The sequence below is a fragment of the Jaculus jaculus genome, chromosome 9, assembly GCF_020740685.1.
Source record: "Jaculus jaculus isolate mJacJac1 chromosome 9, mJacJac1.mat.Y.cur, whole genome shotgun sequence".
In the NCBI taxonomy this organism is placed as follows: Eukaryota; Metazoa; Chordata; class Mammalia; order Rodentia; family Dipodidae; genus Jaculus; species Jaculus jaculus.
This window is the reverse complement of record NC_059110.1, coordinates 36,685,876-36,706,685: the sequence shown is the minus strand read 5'-3', so window position 1 is coordinate 36,706,685 and position 20,810 is coordinate 36,685,876. Positions and strand designations below refer to the sequence as shown.

Genomic DNA, 20,810 nt, shown 5'->3' with positions numbered 1-20,810 from the left:
TGTTACATTTTGATTACATAAAATCATTTATGGAATAATTTTGTTATAAAAGCAAAAATGCTGAAAATTACTGTGAAAGATGCCTGTGTATTTTTGGCACATGTTCATTCCTATAACTATGAAATATGATCTTAATACATTCCCCAGTTAACACTTATTCATCATTGGATGTGTTGCTGAATGATTTAGACTAGAATTCATATGTAATAATTTTATCTTGGAACCACTATCTCTCACAATGCTACCATTAAGTATGGCACTGCTAAGACATGTTAAATTCCTTTGGATGGCTGAGCAAAAGAGGATATAGTGCTTAAATCAATATCAAAATATAAAAACTCATTTGTCCTGCTGGCCACTGTTCTGTACTTATTAAATTTGAAACTTGGGTCTTTGTAAGCTTAGAAGTTTTCATCTTTATTGCCTAAAACATGCACTCATTCATTCATGTATTCAACGTAGTCATTGAAGGGCTACATTGTTGCACTCACTGTGTTAAGCTAGATGGAGCAATAAGACATCAGTGAATATTTATGAAAGAAAAAGACATAATTAATGAGAGCTAAAGTAGGAACAAACCATTTACAGAATGAGGGATTTGAAAAAATGAAAAGTTCTAGAGGCTCAAGAGAGCCGAGCACACCTGGGGAATTTCTGTGCTCTCATGTGCCTTGCACTGTGTGCATCTGGAAAAAGTGTGGCTGGAAGAAGGCAGGAACTCAGAGATGAAGATCTTCCTGCATGTGCCTTCTCCCTGTAGGCTTCCAAGCAAGAGCCCAGCATGACTGTTTGATATGCCTGTGAAATAATCATCCTGGTTGAATGATAAGACATTCCTGGATGAGAACATTTTCAAACAGGATCTTTGGCTAAGAAGCCTGTTGCAGTGAACTTCTTGTTGATGACAAAAAGCACCCAACCAAAACAGCTTGTGGTAGAAAAGGGTTTATTTTGGCTTACAGACTTGAGTGGAAGCTTCATGATGACAGGAAAACATGGCATGAACAGAGGCTGAATATCACTTTCTGACCAACATCAAGTGGACAACAGCACCAGGAGAGTGACAAACACTGGTGAGGGGAAGCTGGCTATAACACCCATAAGCCCACCCCCAGCAACATAACTCCTCTGACATGGCTCCAATTCCAAAACTACTATCAACTGGGGATCTAGCATACAGAACATGAGTTTATGGGGGACACCTAATTCAAGCTGTTGTAGAGGCTATTTCAATAATCCAGTTAGACGATGAAAATGGACATATAAAAATAGCAGGAATAAGAAATTAAGAAACAGACATATGGAATTGTGCAATACTGAAAAAAGTCATATAGCTTAGATAAGAGTAGCTTCTAGGCTGCTGACCTAGGGAGTAAAGTGAATAAAAGCAATCTCAGTTGAAACAGGACACAAAAAAGGTAAACACAACAATAACAGCTCTTGTAACAGGGGAAAAAGAAAAGTTGAGAAGCAAAAATTAGTAACTGAATACATGCCCATGTTGCAAGCTTATCTTCCACTCAACTTGGCTGAAGTCACATAGTTGTCTACAAGGACTGAGTAAAACAAGAAATGAGCTTAATCCATGACATCTCAACTTGAAGGTGCTTTTGTATTATGCACTGAAACCAATCCAAGAAGCAATTAGAACTGTTGCATCTAGAGAACATTTGTGTAGCATAGGCAGAGTTCTAAGTTCAATCCTTTGCATCACAATAAAGAAAAATAAAACAGTAATGTAAATCTGGGGATAGCCATAATACCATAAGAGTAATGAATGAAAATGAGGTAGAATGATCAGGCTGTAGCAAAGAGAGAGAGATAAGTTAGAATCACAGATCTCAACCTTATTAAACAAAAAGGGAAAGAAAACCCTATGAAGAGGAAGAAAGGGTAGTTATGGGGTAGAAGAAAAACAAAATCACTTTTTATTCATATGATTTAGAAAAAAAACACATAAAGTTGGAAAAATTCCAAAGAAAGAGTGGTCAGAAGTATCAACTGCTACAGAAACCCCACATATCATAAAGATTAATTACTGTCAGCAAATTTCAGGTCAGAGATGAAGATGATCTTGGAGGTGAACCAGGACTTGTGTTTCAGTGATATGAGAAGTCTGTTTACAGTTCAAGTAAGAAAGGGACAAAGACAAAGAGACTGGGCATGTAAACAGTGTTTTTCAAAGACTATCTATGGTAGGATAGAATTTGTAATGCGATTTTTTTTAAGATAGCAATGGTTTAGCCAACTTCAATTTTTTATTGGAAATAAACAAAGGAGAAAAGAAAGATTCTGGAGCAAATGGAAAGGAGAAGCAGGCTGAGTTTAGTAGACAATGGTTATGAGTGAAGAACAAAGTATTCTTCCACAGAGAGAAACTAATGCAAAAGTAATAGGAAAAATAAAAGCAGACAAAATGGTGAATTGTCAGGAAAGAAACTGGAAAAGCTCCCAAATGAAAGGTTTCATTTCTCTGCAAATATGATGCTATCATCTGCTGAGAGACAGGAGAACTGAAATTTTTAGCTATAAGAGAAAACTTGATCCATTTTTCATAAGTTGAAAAATGCACCTAACGTGATGTAACATATTTTCAAATATTACACCAAAATGTAAAAGGGTCTAAAATTGATCATGACAATGTGACTATTTCACTGCAGAGAATAGCATAAGCTTTTACAAAGTATGCTAACAGTGTTCAAAGAAATTACAATTCCATGGAAATATCTATGATAGAGATGACTTAAGTTATGTTTGTAGTAAAAAGAAAAACCACCCCATACCAAACATCCTTTGCCATATAAGACTGATGGGAAGTAAATATATTCTTCATGATTGCCTGAATGAATGAGCCCACAGATGGCTGTCATGGACGTTCAGGCTTATACCTGGAGAAAGCTCTATATGGCTCCAGCTGAGTTGACTGGGACATCAGCTCACTAACATGTATGTGTATCTTGTTAATGAATTTTGCTTCTCAAGATTCCTTTTTATCATATGCATAGAAACTAAGTCATTTTTTGACCACTCCTGTCACAAAATCAAGCTGAGATACAACTCCAAATTCTCTGGATGTCTGTTTTTACTCAACTTCTAAAGCTAAGTGTCATATATTTTGCTAAAAAATATGTGATGTCACATTTCTCTTGCTATGCTTACTGTCATGTTTTTTCAAAAAAATTCCTTCAGTGAAAATATGTTCCAACAGATAGGATATTATTCTCCCCCGTCCAACCACCCCCATCTGAGTCCTTGCAGGTACCACTTCAAGTGCACTTATCAAATAAACGATTGCTCTATGTGAAGTGTAATTCTACTTGATGACAACTGTAACTTCAAAACTACGCCCTACACACCAACTTCTCTCATTTCCCATGGAAGTGTCTGCAAACATACCTGTAGCAGTCAGCTTCAGTTACTGCGATGCACTTCCAAATCAGGCACAGTTATGGGAGGAAGGGAGTTTTATTTGAAGCTTATAGATCCAGGGGAAGTGGCATAATGGCAGAAGAACTTGGCCCCCTTTTACAGGACCAAGGAGGGAGAGAGAGGGAGAAAGGGAGAGAGAGAAAAGCCATCACCAGCACACCAGAACAAACAACCACACTTCAGGAACCCCAGGCCAAACACAAGCACTTTGCATATTTAGACTTGAATTCATATCTGCCCCTAGTGACATCTTCTCCACCATCCAGGTACTGGAAATCCAAAAAGCTTTAATTGAATGGCTGAATCTATTGGGGAGAATCTACTCAAACTATTATAATACCACTATAATATACTATGCATACATTAAAGAGGAAATATTGACCAAAGGTTGCTAATGTCAGACTGCATCCTCTAAATTTACAAACAACCACCAACTTTTTAATTTTTTTTCTTAAGAGGTTTGTGCTTTCTACCTTGCTTTAGTTTTACTTCAGACACTCCCCGGATGGGCATGCTCCATGGTTCTGGTACTTTTAGCACTTTTTCTAGCTCCTTGTAGAGGTAGAATCTGGGAAGAAAAAAGAAAACAGGACCACATGGTATAATAAATCTTAGAGATTCCTGAAATTCTATTCTCAAATTTTGTGTAAAATAAAAATGCTTGTAGAAATTGATTCAGGTAAAATAAAACAGAAATTTCTTAATATAGCTATATTATCACAGTATTAGATTCTCAAATGTAAGTCTTTAAAAATATTTGCCTAGGGCTGGACAGATGGCTTAGTGGTTAAGTGCTTGCCTATGAAGCCTAAGGACCCTGGTTCGAGGCTCGATTCTCCAGGACCCACATTAGCCAGATGCACAAGGTTGCGCACATATCTGGAGTTCATTGGCAGTGGCTGGAGGCCCTAGTGTGCCCATTCTCTCTCTCTCTCTCTCTCTCTCTCTCTCTCTCTGACTCTCTGTATGCCTTTCTCTCTGTGTCTGTTGCTCTCAAATATATAAATAAATATGAACAACAACAACAAAATATTTGCCTAGAAAACAGATAATGATAAGCTCTCTTTCTGTGTGTGTGTGTGTGTGTAAGCTCTCTTTCTGTGTGTGTGTGTGTGTGTGTGTATGTGTGTGTGTGTGTGTGTGTGTGTGTATGTTTACAGACACTCACATACTCATACTTGGGGAGCTATATAATAAATTATGCTCTAACTCCCATTGAATTAAAAGAAAATTCACCTTTCCTTTTACAGAACTGTCAACATCACACTGCTGGTGATTTTTGCGAACGATGTGCTCTTGGCTACTATGGAATTGTCAAGGGATTGCCAGATGACTGTCAGCAATGTGCTTGCCCTCTGATTTCTTCCAGCAACAAGTAAGATTGACAACTAGAACCTCATTTTCTAATCAGCAATACAATTTGTCTAGCACATGGTCTACATACAATTGGCCTACTCTTTGCACATAAAAAAGAAAATCTCAATTTGTGACATACATATGATCAAAATTGGTAATATACTCCATGGCTCACTTCTCCTTTCAAACTTGGCTCAAGTAAAAAAAAAAGAAACACTTATTCACAAAGATATAAATGTCAATATTAACATTAGATCTGTTGGCAAAACCAATGATTTCATGGTTTTATAAATGTAAAGATCTGGCATTCACATATGCTTCTATGTGAATTTAGCTATGAAATATTGTTTGGGGGCATGCTACATCATTTATGTGGCTCTTTCTGTTCATTTTATGTTAAATTCAACATTGGGAGATAATAATTCAGGAAGCAAATGAAAAACAGCAAAGTGAAAGCAGAATAACTGGCTATTAGGCTCCCAAAAATGTATGTGCTAGAAGCACAGCCCCTTTCTGCTCAAACAGTCTCAGCTTGGTACCATGGAAACACAGCCATAGGGGAAACAAGCCCTGGAAGATCTGATTCCCAAGCTGGCTGAACCTTCTGCATCCATTTAGATAGTGATGGGAAATCCTGATGCTTTCATTCACCTTTTTGATAAGACCATCTACACTTTTTCCTAATTGACTTCAATTTTTACATGATAAAGTCATTTTTCTCTTATGAATTTGCTTTTGAACAGAAGGAAAGGCAGTTTGTCCAATATGAGGACTCTGGACAGCTTATCTAGAGCTTAAAGAGACAAAGGGTGTTAGATAAAGTGATCTTTCAAGCAGTGCAGACACACTTTGTTTCTTCATCTTCACCTTTGTATGTATTTTGAGAGCACTTTTATATGACCTATATCCCTTCCTTCTGAATGTTGCTCTTTTATGTTGGCAAGAAGCACAAGTTTTTCCAGGGTTCAGACATAGGTATGTTGTATGTCAAAGATAAGTTCATGCTCTTATTGTTTTAAGTTCAAATTTGCAATGTGTGAGACATAATATTATTTTAATTTCCTTTTTCCTAGTGTCACTTGGATGTTCATATTTAAACAAGAGAATATTATTTATTTCATTGTATATTAACATATGAACCATTTGTTTTAGTAAAAAAAAAAAAAATCAGTAACTAAAACCCCCTGGTGGGGCACTGTAATAAAAGCTACAGAGAATATAAAAAATAAACCAGCCATTTTTTTGGAAAAGCTTCCTATAAACAGGGTGTTAGAAGAAATCAACTTAAATGTTAAGAGAAATCAGGTACAAAATACTATTCTTAATTTTACAGCAATCAAGAACATGCTAGAACAAGTGTAATGTATCACCAGTAGTGGGTCAAGGAGTTTACGGGTGTGAATAATAGGGAGATTACATGAGCAAATGCCTGTAAGTAGTGATGTTTGGAGCATGGATTGTAGTTATTTCACAGCAGATGAAGAAAAAAATAAAAGAATAGAGGCCATATTGTAGAAGCCATTTTGAACCCACCAAAGAAACTGCTATTTAATTTTCCTATGTTACTACATACAGCAAATTTTCATCATTTCTAACAAAAGCTAACATGATCAGAGACACATTTTAGGTAGTCTGTTCTGGTAGTATTGAATGTAATAAATTCAAACAAAGAAGAAAAGCAGTGAGGCCAATCAAAAGGCTATTGTGCAAAATTAAGCAACAGATAATTAGAGCCAAAAGGTAGGTAATTGTATCAAAAGTGGAAATGAGGAAATTAATATGAGGAATTTGTTAAATATAGCTCTACCAGATTGATCACTGATTAGATGTGAAGGACAAGCTCTCAGGCCGGAGTTGCAGGCTGGTGACCTCAGCCCAATTGGCCCCCAAGATGGTAAAGCCGTGACGTGACACAGTGAAAGAGCAGGGACTGCCACAGAAGAAAGATGACTTATCATTTCAATAGGTTTGAGTTGATGTGGACAGTCTGTCCTTGTGAGAATGTACAAGTAGCCACAAGAAATGAAATTCTGAAACCTGCAAGAGCAGATGAAGAAAGAAATATGTTAATAAATGAAATCAAGTCAGATTTCCCAGTGTAAAATTAACCAATGATAGCACATGGAAAACAAGGAGAAATAGGACTTGCTCTGGTGGGATTAACAAAAAATGCAAAACAAAGAGAGCACGGCAGCAGTTGTCCAGAATCCAGGCTGTGTTATCACCAATACCAAGAGAAAGAAGAGCAATAGCTAGCAGGTACCAACCCTCTCCCTCAAGGGAGACTGAGCCATCACCAGGGGTTTATTGGTGAAGTCAAATAGTAGTAAAAGCCAGCATTATGTCATAAGGGTTGGAGGTTACAATTTTTAGAAATTTTAAGAATAAATAAAAGAAGAATACTATTGTAGTTATTACCAGAATCAGTAAACCAGTGTATTTACATTTTTGTTTCATACTTGAATTTTAACAATTAAATATAATTTTTATATAAGGATTCCTAAAGAAACAAAATATTAAGGTGGCACCTCATGGGTATTTAAACTTTATTGCTAAAGCTACTATAAAAAGTGTTTTTAATATCATAACCCAGTATTCAAAAACCTGTGTGTAGACAACACACACACACACACACACACACACACACACACACAATCACCCTACTATTTATTCAATTTTATTATCTCACATTTTTAGAAAAATCTTAGTCAAAAAGATGCTTACTGCCTCTTTCTCTCTCTCAAAAATAAAATACTAAAAAATACAATAAATAATTTAAAGTGCTGGATAAATGGCTTAGCATCTAAGGCACTTGCCTGTGAAGCCTAGGAACACATGTTTGTATCTCCAGGTCCCACATAAACCAGACACAAGGTAACACAAGTATGCAATATCACACATGTACCACAGGGAGGGTGCATGTATCTGGAGTTCGTTCACAGCAGCTCAAATGCCCTGGCGTGCCCATTCTCTCCTTCTCTCTCTCCCCCTCTTTCTGTCTCAGATAAATAAATAAAATATGTTTAAATAAATAAATAAAAGGTGCTTAGCTGATTTCATGACCTACTAATCTCACCAGCTGCAACTTGGAACATATTAGCCTAAGTTATAAGAAAGACCTGTGTGTGTGCTAAGCAGCATTAAAAGGTAAAGGAGAAAACCAGCCAGGACAATGAGAGACACTTGTTCCTGATGTGTTAAAATAGATTCTTATCTATAGTGAGGGAGCTGTAATATCTTATCTTAGTGTAGTACAGGAGAAATAGAAGGTAGGAAAGGAGTGTTGAATGATTACTAATTCAATCCCACAGAAGTAGCTCAAGTATTCTTTGTCTCTTGTCAAACCAAATTGGAAACTTTTAAGAGTGACCAAGGCCAGCACTCTCACATCCAAGAAAGTTCAGAAAGCCTCCACTATCTGACTATCTGTGCTGTCCATTGTTCTCTACACCTTTCCATATGATGCCAACTTTGGAGTTTCTTGCCCTTCTCCAAACATACCCAGAGATGTTTGGTCTTACTCTTGCCTGAGATAATCCCTAAGAAATCCAGTCCATTGTAAAATCCAGGTTCAAGAGCCTCCTCTAACATGAAATCTTTTCACAGAATACCATGGCTTTTGTACTTTTTTAATGCTATAATGCATTGTAACTCATACTTTTATTTAAATCGGATGTTCTTTCAAAATTGAACATTTTTGGTTGACTTGGTGGGTATAGTCCTTGCTGTGCAAATGTAAGGACCTGAGTTCAGATTCCCAGCGTTACAGAACTTCAGAGTAGGTGTGACTGCTCACTTATGATCCCGGGCCTGGGAGGCAAAGACAGAGGACCCTGGGCAAACTGGCTGGCTAGATGAACCAAATCAGCAAATCATCTCTTGGTTCAAGTGAGATACCCTGTCTAAATAAATAAGAACAATTGAGCGAGCTGTCTGATATCAACCTCTGGCTTCCACATGCCGGCATGCACCTGCTTATGTGCATCTGAGCTTACACAGACACACACGTGAAAACACACGCCAAAATACTGAAATTTTTCTAAATAGTAACTACCTTACCCCAATATGCTTCATAAGAGATAAAAACATATGTCTTCTCCTACATTTGTAAGTATCTGTCCTACACAGAGTCAAATTCCATGAGAGTTGAAACTGTGTTGTTGAATTCCTTTTGTCAAAAAATATTGAATGAGAGCCCAAACCAGTGTCGGGCATGACCCCTTATGCTGAGAATATAGAAGCAAGAAGCACAGGTTACTTTCTTGCTCTGCCTAAGATATAGTGTTGTTTTTCTTTAACCCCCTAAGAAAGGTAAAGGAGCAAATAGAGACTTACAATGTAGTACATAGATTTTAACAAATGCAACGACAAAAAAATAAAATAATAATACAATAAAGTAGCCACAGAGAATCAGTCTCAAGTGGCTGGCTGTCACATGTGACGTTGCTGTCAAAGATCTCCGCAGACAGGTACAGCCCAGCCGGTGCAGAGATTTGAATGAAGTGGTGGAGCCAGCCCCTGGAATGTCTGCAGAGACTACCACAGCCAGGGAAAAGCAGTGACGGCCCAGAGGCAGGCCCATGCATGACAAGCAGCAGGTCAGTGGGGCTAGAGTGGGTAAAGAAGAGGGAAGAGGAGGTGACAGCAGCAAGCTCTGATCACAAACTCTGCGGAAGGCTGAAAGTCTCCCAACAGCCAGAGGAAGCTTAATACGCGATAATGAAGCGAGGCCAGTGACAGTAGCACTATGGCATTTGCAGATCTAACGGTGCAGTGTAAGACAACGCACTCCATGTGTTTGGCAGAAGCACGACTATTGACAGATGGAGAAAATGATAGGCAGGTCAAGCGTAGTTTTTGGAGGAGGAGGAGAAGGTCAGTTTTAGATGTTAAAGGTGTTGACACTAATTAAAGCCCTTAAGGTTGAATGAAATCACTCTGAGGAACAGAGGAGAAATGTGAAGGTTGAACTGGGAGGCACATTAAGAGATGGATGACATGACATAGATCCAGCAAAGAACGCTTGTAGACTAGGGTATACACAAGAAGGAAGTGGTTTCCAGGCAGCCAGCTTCTCTGTAGAATGTACAAGGGATCTCTCAGGTAGCAGACTCGTTTGTCCATTTCTGTGGTGACTGTTTGGACCTCCAGCAAATGTAAGATGATCACCATGAGAAAAGATTTCCAAGTAGCCTAGCAGTTCAAATGAAATTTGAGAACAGACGAGGGAGTTGTGAGCAGCAGAAATCAACCCTGAACTCAGGAGATGAGATTCCTGCTCCCTCTTTCCAAAACCCTTCCCATGTGCAATAGGAAATAAGCAATACCCATCATAAAATCACAATCCAAAAAGTTTGCTTCAGTTCTTCAAGGAGAACTGCTTATACCATATAGTACTTTAAGTTGTTTTATTTTCTTACTGAGTATATTTTAATTTTTTGACCCTTCGTTATTGTACTATAAAGGAATGCAATTATGTTGGCTATCTTAAGTTACATTGGAAATGTTGAATTTGGTTTCCCAGGGCCTATGTATGATCATGAATGCATAATGTGCTCAAAATCAAGTTTAAATGAAAGATCTAAAAACTTGACAGACTGTGGCAATAAAGAGCATGTGGTTCTATTTTTGTGAAAGCAAAAAATAAATTTGTTGCATAATGTACAAGTTAATGTTTAGCATTCATTCATGTACTATGGATTTAACAAATGTGTGGCTAAAAAAGAACATAATGTTACCCTGGCGCTAAGAAGTTGTCCCTGGTTAACACTTCTGGAATGCGGAGGTTACAGATGTGTGCCACCATTCTACCTCTTGGCCTATGCCCTCTATTGTTTTTCAGTATCAACTGATTCCTCACATGAAAAGCTGCAAAACATGGTGGTCGAACTATTACTGTTTTGTAACAAATGAGTTTCCTATGTTTCCAATATATCATGCAATTTATTAGAATGGGAATGCGTGACTTACATTGGAAAAAAGTTTGAAAAAACTCAAAACTATTTTGTAATAAAGTTTAGTCTTTCATGTCCTGGAGCAAGATAGACCGGCCATGGTTCTTACAAGGTTGTATGGAAACATAGAGCAAGTTATGCAAGACCTAACTACTAAAAAGATCATAAGACAGTAAGAACATCTACTCATTTTCATACAGGAGGCATTGTCTTCTTCCCTGACAAGAAATCGTATTACTTGGTACTTAAAGTGTAATGCAATCTGGACATGAATTAGAAAAGGCATCCTTTGTTCTAAGTAAAACGTTTTTTTCACACTTCATGTGTTGAAGTGCCATGGGCAATTTGGACTGGGTTTTCAGGGGAAAAATATATAGCTTTTATACTACTCTCTTTTGCCCTTTTCCTTTTAATCTGAAAAAGATTCAGTAATGCCTATTGTACAATCAGCCAAAATTTTCTTTGAATTAGTACACAGTTGGATGCTTTTGTTGAATGTTTAATAATTTCCTGTTGTATAATCATTAAACTTCCAAAACGTTTACATGTTTAATGTAATGCCTTTTTAATTCATCGAAAATAATCAGGGCTGGAGAGATGGCTTAGCAGTTAAGGCACTTGCCTGAGAAGGACACATGTTTGACTCTGTAGATCCCACATAAGCCAGATGCACAAGGTGACATATGTGCAGGATTGAACATGCTCATAAGGTGGTGCATGCATCTGGAATTCAACTGAAGTGGCTGAAGCCTCTAGCATGCCAATACTCTCATAAAAAAATAGAAAAAACAATATTTATTTATTGACTAGTATTATTAATATCTAATTATGACATCTTACATTAAATAAGAAGTTCATCAATAATTATAACATTTTCGCACCTAAAATATGTTCCAACCATCTTGATAATGGGTAAAAATACCGAGTTTTATAAAGTAAGTCATTTTAAAACTAATTTTTATTTTCTGACTCAGTTTCAGCCCCTCTTGTGTGATGGAAGGCCTCGATGATTACCGCTGCACAGCCTGCCCACGGGGTTACGAAGGCCAGTACTGTGAAAGGTACCAACATTCTCGATGTGTAGAGATCATGAATAAGGGTCTCAATATATTCATAACTTTAATAATTTCACTATTCCCACTTTTCTCCACTAGTTAAACATAGAGGTTTCAAAACAATTTTCATAACTTTACACATTTTGCCAAGGAAATTTATTTACTCACCTCTCATATTTAGACTTTCTTAATGATTTCATATTGTTACACAATTATCTGATTTATATTTAGTATAGTAACATATATTTAGTATAACATGGATAGGAAAATATTTGTAAGAACCAAAAAATCAAAGTGCATCAATATTCTCCAGCAATAAAAATCTGCCCACATATTTCATACTTTAGTTCTCTAAATAGTATTTTCCAGTAATAAGTACACATATGTCATTTTTCTCAGCATGCTGGCCCTGCATTAGTGCATGTGTATATAGCTTGGACTATAAGTAACGTGCATTTTTAGCTAGTAGGACCTAAAAAGTCAAGTGTTTGTTACTGAGTTCCTCTTTTCAACAGGTATGCACTGTTATTTAAAGTCTTCTCATAGTCAGAAATTATAAAATCTGATAAGTCATATATATAGCTACTAAATTAAATTGTGAGTGTAACACAAATGGTAAAATAGGGAATAAACCCTACTGCAATTAACATCTTCCAGATGCTCATTTTATGTGAGAGTAGCATCCTGGATATTTGGTCTTGTCACCAATTATCTTAGTATCACTGGCACACCTAACAGGAACTAAATCTAACCATTAGCATGATACAATTGGTAGCACTACAGAAGTTTTACATAGAGCCATGGACCAACATATCTGGGTCCCACTTTTCTCATTCATAGTTTTAAGAATAGGTGATGCTCTACTTCCTTGACACATATGACCACTAAATGTATAAGGGGCACTGTTGGTTTTCTGTCCTGCCTAACCTTTTACATCAAAGTGTCTTTATTGACAGGATGTGCCAATAACCCTGACAATTCACTCCACCTTCTGTTGGTGACTCACAGCCAATAACTAACATGGGGAAAGGTATAGAAAAGTCTTATGTCTTTTGACTAGAATAGAAGACACTTTAAGATTTTACTTATATTCCAGATCTTCCTATGTAATCAAGCTGAAACTGGAACATCACCTGAAATCACACCATGGTTTATTTTCTTTTCTACAACCTTCTTTGCCCCACTCCCTTTTCTCAAGCCTCTGAGAGCTTTACTAGTCTTGATCTTCTTGAAAGAAATAAACTGACATTATATAACAACTTAATAATCTTATTTCACATAACCAGCAATGGGAGTGATCTGTCGCACAGCGGTCACATTGCTCACGTAACATAACGAGCAGTAGCTAGATTAGTAATGGTAGTAGAAAGCGAATTAGGTAGTTAGAAATGTTTAATAAATTTTAATGCAGTTGTAGGTTTATAGGATATACTTCCAAATAGAAAAGTGCATGTGGTAACTCTTATCACAATAACCAGCACTTTTGCATATGTAGACTCACAAGGCACATACAATATCCATACTAACAGAAAATAGCAGCAAGTATATCACTCTCAATTAAAAAAAATAGGAATATTTTCATTTATGTTCCAAAGGTACTCATCATTTGGCTAAAATGTGTAGGTGATAAAGGTATATATTCTGCATGTCCACCATGTCAGTTGGTTATTGTGTCTAGGCTAATATTCATTTTGTGCCATTGTAAATACCAGTAGGATGAAGTCCGGAAGCATTCCAGAATATCAATAGAATATTTTATGGTAATTTATGAAAAATGTATTGTGTCGCTAAATTTATAATTTGGAATTACCACCATCTACAAATTCATGTGAATAGAAAAGACTGGTAAGACCTATAGTAAGGTGACAATTATTAACTAAAAGCAGAATGATCATTGAAATCCATTATTTTAATATGCATTAATGCTGATTCATAGAAGTTGACAGTTCATATAGCACAATGATGAGGAGGATCAGACACTATCAGATGGGAATTATTTGAATTGTTTTTGCAATTCTCAAATGTTGTTACAGCTCTGCATTCATCATATCTAACATATAAATGATCAGGTTACATTTTTCTAAAAATTTGCTTCTGTTCAGCTAAATTGAACCAAAAGTCTTGGTTAAATTTTTATAATAACCTTGCAGATAAATTTGTTCCACTTCTGAGAGCTTCTTAAGTCATTTAAATCACCCTATGACCTGCCCAAACTAGCACACGTCTGAATCTGTTTAAATTTTTTTGATTGTACCTATAATGTAGAAACCCCTTCCCATACTGTGTCTCCATTACTCTTGTAATAAGATTGTTGGAGATTTATTCAGTCAGAACCTTCTTGGAATACAATTATTTCACCTGCAATTGTTAAGAAACAATCTAAGTGGATTGATCTATATGACAGTTTCATTGAGCATTTGTAATCTAATTTGTAATTTGTATTAAAAAGGATAAAAAAGCCAGGCCTGGGTGTGCAGTCATAGTATTCCCAGCTTTTGGGAGCTGAGCACAATATCAGGCCAGCCTGGGCAACTTAGTGTGACAGTACCTCAAAATATCATGTGGAAAGAGGACTGGTGAGATGGCTCAGAACTAAAGAGCCCTTGCCACTTCAGCATGAGCGACCAGGAGGGGCTAACTCAGCGGGCCAGAAAATGTTTGTAATTAGCCAGAATAGTAGGTAAGTTGAGATTTCCCTGAGCAAAGCAGAAGCAGAAGCTAGCATCTTGTAAAATATCATAGTCCAAGGTAGTATTTATTTAGATGAATGGATGCATGGAAGAGTCAATGAGTACACTGTATTTTGGGCAATCAGATTTCTCTCCTAATGTCTTGAGTCCGTACTATTTCATTGTGTAACATAAACCAGTTTTTCCTGCTTTTATGATGAAAACTGTTTTGCTGAAGATACAATAGAAATGCAATGGAATACAAAATCAGACTCTCTTATTACCATTCAAATTGTCTCTTGCTTGCTATTATTACAATTAATGAATATTATTGTTTGGTTATTTTGAACTCTAATATGCATGAAAACAGCAAAATCAGGCATCAACACATAACTTTCTTAATCTCTTAACAAGGAGAGTGTAAGAAAAGTATATGAACTACAGATGTGGTAGACGGACTACATACACTACACCCAGAGGCCAAATTTGTCCCTCTTGGGGTTCAGTATGGCACACAAACAAATCAATCAATCTATGATCAACGGGTCAACAAGTTCTAAATCTGACTCCGACCCAACTAACATTTGATATCTCAGAAAGAATTTTGTTAATAATTCAATTTAGTAGATTGCCATTACAAAATAATTTCTTTTCATAAGCCTAATTTTTACCTTTTTTTTTTTCCGAAGTAGGATCTCCTCTAGCCCAGGTTGACCTGGAGTTCACTATGTAGTCTCTGGGTGGCCTCAAACTCACGGGGATCCTCCTACCTCTCCTACCCGAATTCTGGGATTAAAGGCGTGCGCCACCACACCTGGAGAATTCTTACCTCTTAACTTGCATATTTACTACGGGTATTTTATAAGAAAAGTTTGGTGTCATTTATTTATTTACTTATTTATTTTGGAGCTGAGGATCGAACCCAGGCCTTTGGACATATTAAGCAATTATTATATCACTGAGACATGTATGCCCAAATCCTATGGAATTTCCCCCGCCCCCCGCCGCCCACCATTTAAACAAGACACAACAAAAAGCCAGCTCAAGGATGTGACTTGCCATTAACCTCCTTTGCTTTGTCCCTGTTTCGATGCAGGTGTGCCCCTGGCTACACTGGCAGTCCAAGCAGCCCTGGAGGCTCCTGCCAAGAATGTGAGTGTGACCCTTACGGCTCCCTGCCTGTCCCCTGTGACTCAGTCACTGGGCTCTGCACGTGCCGCCCTGGAGCCACTGGAAGGAAGTGTGACGGCTGCGAGCACGGGCATGCGCGCGAGGGCACGGAGTGCATCTGTACGTACACTAACGTAGGGCCGGCTCTGCGCTGGCTTGCCCTTCTGTCTCCTTCTAACAAGCTGACTTTGTCTTTGCTACAGCTAGTGCTGCTCTGCACTACCCTTCAGCCTCCCTGACACTCTCTGTCCACCTCCTGCTGCTCCCATGCTGTTTTTGCCTACATCCCACAGAGACAGAAGCAGCTGAGAAAAGCCTCAGCATGGTGTAGTCAGTTCATTGAAAACCATCCACAAAGCTCCTGGAGGCAAATTTTATTTCCTTGTATTTTATTTTGTCCATCTCAGAGTTTGCACTTTCGCCTAAAGTTGTCATTGCCCTTGTGACAGATACAAGATAAGAGTATACCATTTTTAGACTCCCCTTGAATTTGTAATGGGCTGGACAGACACTGGAAGGCCTGAATTACAACTCAATTCTCTCCCCATCTTTTTTATCAAACTTCATGGGCAAATTGCTTTGTAAGTTCCTCTTGACCACAATCCCTATAAGTATTTTTACATACGCAATAACTAGGGAGATTGTCCACACTTTCTTCTTTTAGTCTTTGTTGTTGTTGAGTTTGGGGGTCCAGGTGCCATATTGAAAACACATTGCATTCAATAACTAAATATAGCTATAGGATCTTACATCAAGTCAAATCTAGAGTAAGTTATTTATGAAGTTAAGATGGAAATGTTACACTGTGTCATTCTATTCTTAAATTTATTTCAGCACCTTTTATTTCAATACCCACTTATTTATATATATTTGTGCATGCCAGTATTTCTTGTTTTAATTTGTTTTATGTGTCTCAATTTGAGTAGCACATTATTTGGAATAATTTGGCAGGTGTGTACATGCTCTAGTTTTGAGTTACCTCAAAAGCCAAAGCTGTGTTTAAAAATATGCTGAAGCAGCCGGGTGTTGTAGTGCACGCCTTTAATCCCAGCACTCAGGAGGCAGAGGTAGGAGAATCACTGTGAGTTTGAGGCCACCCTGAGACTACATAGTGAATTCCAGGTCAACCTGAGCTAGGGTGAGACCCTACTTCGAAAAACAAACAAACAAACAAAAAATGCTGAGGAGGCTGAAGACATAGCTCAGTTTGCAAAACCTGAAAGCCCAAGTTCAATTCCCCAATACCCACGTGTTGCAGTCAGCTTTAGCTGTCAGGATGAATAACTACCAGATACAGTTTATGGGAGGAATAGCTTTATTTCAAACTTTGAGATCCTGGAGATGTTCCATCACAGGTGGCAAAAGCTGCTTACTCCCATACACACAAACAAAAAATAAGTGAAGCAAGCCAAAACACTACCACCAGCAGAAAGCACCACAAGCAAACATGGCTTTTTTTTATATCTTTGGGCTGGAATTAGATCTGCCTCCAGTGCCACGACCACCCACCTCTATGACGTACTCACCCCGTACCAGGAGTCTGCCTGCTGGTTGCAGAACCTGCAAACTCAATTGTAATAAAACACTTGAGTCTATGGGGCCATATGTTCAAACTACTGCACCACATAAAGGAAGACGCACAAAGTGGTATATACATCTGGAGTTCATTTTCAGAGAGAGGAGGCCTTGGTGTGATCATTTCTCTCTGCCTCTCTCTTTCTCATAAATAAGGACAAATATGCTGAAATACTAAGACTTCAAATGTTTGGGAAGATACTTAAATGCAAAAAGGGGTTAGAGAAATGGATCAGCTATTAAGGCATTTGCCTGCAGAGCCTAATGACCCAGCTCCAATTCCCTGGTACTAACATAAAGCAAGATGCACAAGGTGGCACATGCATCTGGAGTTTGCAGCAGCTGGACACCCTGATACACCCATTCTCTCTCTCTTTCTCTCTGTCTCTCTTCTTTCTTCTCTCTCTGTCCTCTCTCTCCACTTGAAAATAAATAAAAATAAATTACTAAATGCAAAAATGAGGGCTGAGGATATGATTGAAGGAGGAGTACTTGCTTAGCTTGCACAAGGACTCTGGCCCAAACTCTAGCAACTTGCATGAGAAAATAGTAAAGTAAAAATAAACATGAAGGTAGATGTGAGGGAGGAAATTAACCTTAATATATAGTATATATTAATTTATCATAATTGTCATAGGTATATACACATTCACTCTCTTGAAATATAATGCCATATTTCACAAAAAATTAAGTAGACTAGCAAATACTTCTCAACACTGCCTTCAAATTAAATTATTAGCATCAATATAACTAACAAAAACTATATATTTTAATGTAAACAGTAATCTCAACTATCCTTAAATTATGATTTCAGTTTTGTTAGTTATCCAAAGGTAAACTTGAAGTCAAATGAGCATGTTTAATGCGATACATAGAAATTAAACAGTAGCACGTTAAAATCTGAGAAAGATAAAACTCTAGGATTCTTTTTCTGAACATTTATTTTAAAGAGAATTGACATTTTTCCCACCAAGTGATTTCAGAGTCTGGGGAGATAGCTCAGTTAGCAAAGTGCTTTCTTCAAAAGCATGAAGACTTGAGCTCAATAGTTATGGAAAAACGGGGTGCATTGTGGCACATGCTTGTAAGTCCAGGGCAGGGGAAATGGAGATGGGAGGATCCCTAGAGCTCACTGGCCAGCTAGTTTAGCCGAACTGGTGAGCTCCGAGCCAATAAGAGACATTATCTCAAAGGAAGTAGACAGCATTCCTGAAGATGACACCTGAAGTTGTCCTCTCTCTGCCACAATGTACCAGCAGAGACATGTAGATGCACAAATATATGAACATGCATACACACATACATACCATACACATACACATGTAAACAAGTAACTTCAAGTTCTTTTTTCTGGTGATGATGCATATTATAAATAAATATCATGAAACTTAACTCATCCTTGTCATATATGTGCATATTTAATTTCTGCATATCTCATCTTATATTAACAGTAATGCTGATATCCCAGTTACAAAGTTAGATCAACTTCATAATGTTCATCTCCATTATTCTTATCCCACTGGAAACCTATCTGCACCTGCCATAGATGGTGTTCATTTCAGTTTCTGTATCCTGGAAATTTTCATATCCTTCTGTTGTATTATATAAAGGATATTTTCTTCCACAAAACGTTAAATTTTGGGATAGTTTCGGACACCTAGACCTCTTTTCTAAAGAGTTAATAAGTATGCTGTATGAGTAGATGTTCCTCAAACTACTTTCCATCAGCTTTCATGATCTGTACATGCAGAAATGTCTTCTTTTTCATCCTTCTGTAGGTCAGCCTAAGAACTGTTACACAGAATACCTTTTGACTTTTCTTCTTTCTTTTCTCATCATTTACAGTTTCTGTACTTTTGGAAGAAAAAAAATAAAAAACCTATGTCTTATGTCTTTCTTCTGCTGCCTTTTCCTAGCCCTCAGTTCCTACTCCTAGTTTTGAAATGACTTAAGAAACAAGGCTTAGCAAGGACACAACTACTTAATTCTCAATTCTCTTTGTGAGATACTTCTTTACCCTCAAGCTAAATTAGATCAAGGGGTGGAGGAATAGATTCACCTGGCATGTTGGATGCGCAGGTCTTGTTTCATCTCATGTAAACATAGTGGGACTTTATAAGCCCAGGCGTATGAGTTACAGCAGGAACCCTGGTGAGGGGTAGAGAATAAGAGAAGTAAATGTCTGTAGTGTTAGTTACGAATATGGGGCTGACTGTAAAAACAACATGCCTCTACTTGATATAATCCAGATAGCATTCAAATAGTATTTGCATGGAATATATAAAATTAACTCTGTGGGCCAGCTTTTTACCTGTTTCCACTACTGTGAGGATGAATTTACACACAAAATCTGTGTTGACATTAGCAATGAGGAGACCTCAGTCAGCTAGTAAACCAAGTTCAGCCCCCTCAAGGGTATAAACTCTACTGAGCAGAGTCAGCAGCAGGATATTATTATCACCCACCTCCAAATTTCAAGCATTTTTTTCATCGCAAACAGTTCATCTAATGGACCATTTTTAGAAGGCTCACATTGCCTGAGAGTTTGCCATTTGCCAGGCAGAATTGTAAACACTTTATAAATGTAGTTTCTTTTCATTCTTGCAGGATATTGGTACATTGTTTTGTTGCTGAGACTTGGCTCTGGCATCTCCTCAGTATCCCTGGTTCTTGTGATCTTCAGAAGAATTCAAACAAGTCACACAGAGCAAATGCAAGGCTTACTAGAGTAATACGAAACACTGTCATGGGATGAGAGTAGGCAATGGCCAGGGTGACCATTGCTCAGACCTATATGTTATGATATATATATATTTTGAGGTGGAGTCTCACTCTAGGCCAGGCTGACCTGGACTTCGCTGTGTAGTCTTAGGGTTGCCTCAAACTCATGGTGACTCTTCTACCTCTGCCTCCAAAGTGCTGGGATTAAAGACATGTGCCACCACACCTGGGTGATTCATACTATTTCATAAGTTTCTGTTATAGATAACCTTTTTGGGGGGTTACCTTTCCTTCCCAAGTGTTTCACAGGCCTATTTGGATTAACTCCTAAGAGAGGGGACAATAATTTGTCTTTTTTTTTTTTTTAACCAGAAAGCCTTCTTCTAGGTGTTTTTGTAAAAGCACTTGAGCAGTTTAGAATGTCAGATCACCACCCAGAGCCAGAGATATGATTTGGATCCCATTCTTTCTATCAAAAAGTCATGTAACCCATAAAATTAAAGATAAACAGAAAATGAAAATACATCTATAAAAATAGTCATACCTTAGGAAATAATCTTCCCTTTATGAACCTCAACAAAGACCTGTTACACCACCTTCCTTACTTTCAGTCTCATCTGAAGTTATTATTTCATAGAGTATTTTAATTTATTTTTATTTTTTTATTTTTTGTTTTTACAAGATATGGTCTCACTTTCTATCCCAGGTTAACCTTAAATTCACCCGGCTAAGTATTTTAAATTTTAAGTAAGGACAGATGTGATACTTCACCATCCTTTGATGTATTTCAAATTCTTTGGAGGGACAATTGCAATGCATACTCTTTTCTTAATATTAGTATATTAATAGAGACCCAGGAGGTGGACCAGAAATCAACTATG

The 20,810-nt window shown here is 37.5% G+C and overlaps 1 protein-coding gene across 3 annotated transcripts in view; it reads left to right on the top strand.

Moving 5' to 3' along the window:
- The window catches only part of Lama2 (laminin subunit alpha 2), a 640,019-nt gene that overhangs the window by 452,353 nt on the left and 166,856 nt on the right, over positions 1 to 20,810 (top strand). For all 3 annotated transcript variants that reach the window (XM_045157983.1, XM_045157982.1, XM_045157984.1), the window contains 3 exons: positions 4,680 to 4,804; positions 11,714 to 11,800; positions 15,560 to 15,753. In XM_045157983.1, coding sequence (XP_045013918.1) covers positions 4,680 to 4,804; positions 11,714 to 11,800; positions 15,560 to 15,753 — 406 coding nt within the window. The remainder of the gene's footprint in view (positions 1 to 4,679; positions 4,805 to 11,713; positions 11,801 to 15,559; positions 15,754 to 20,810) is intronic.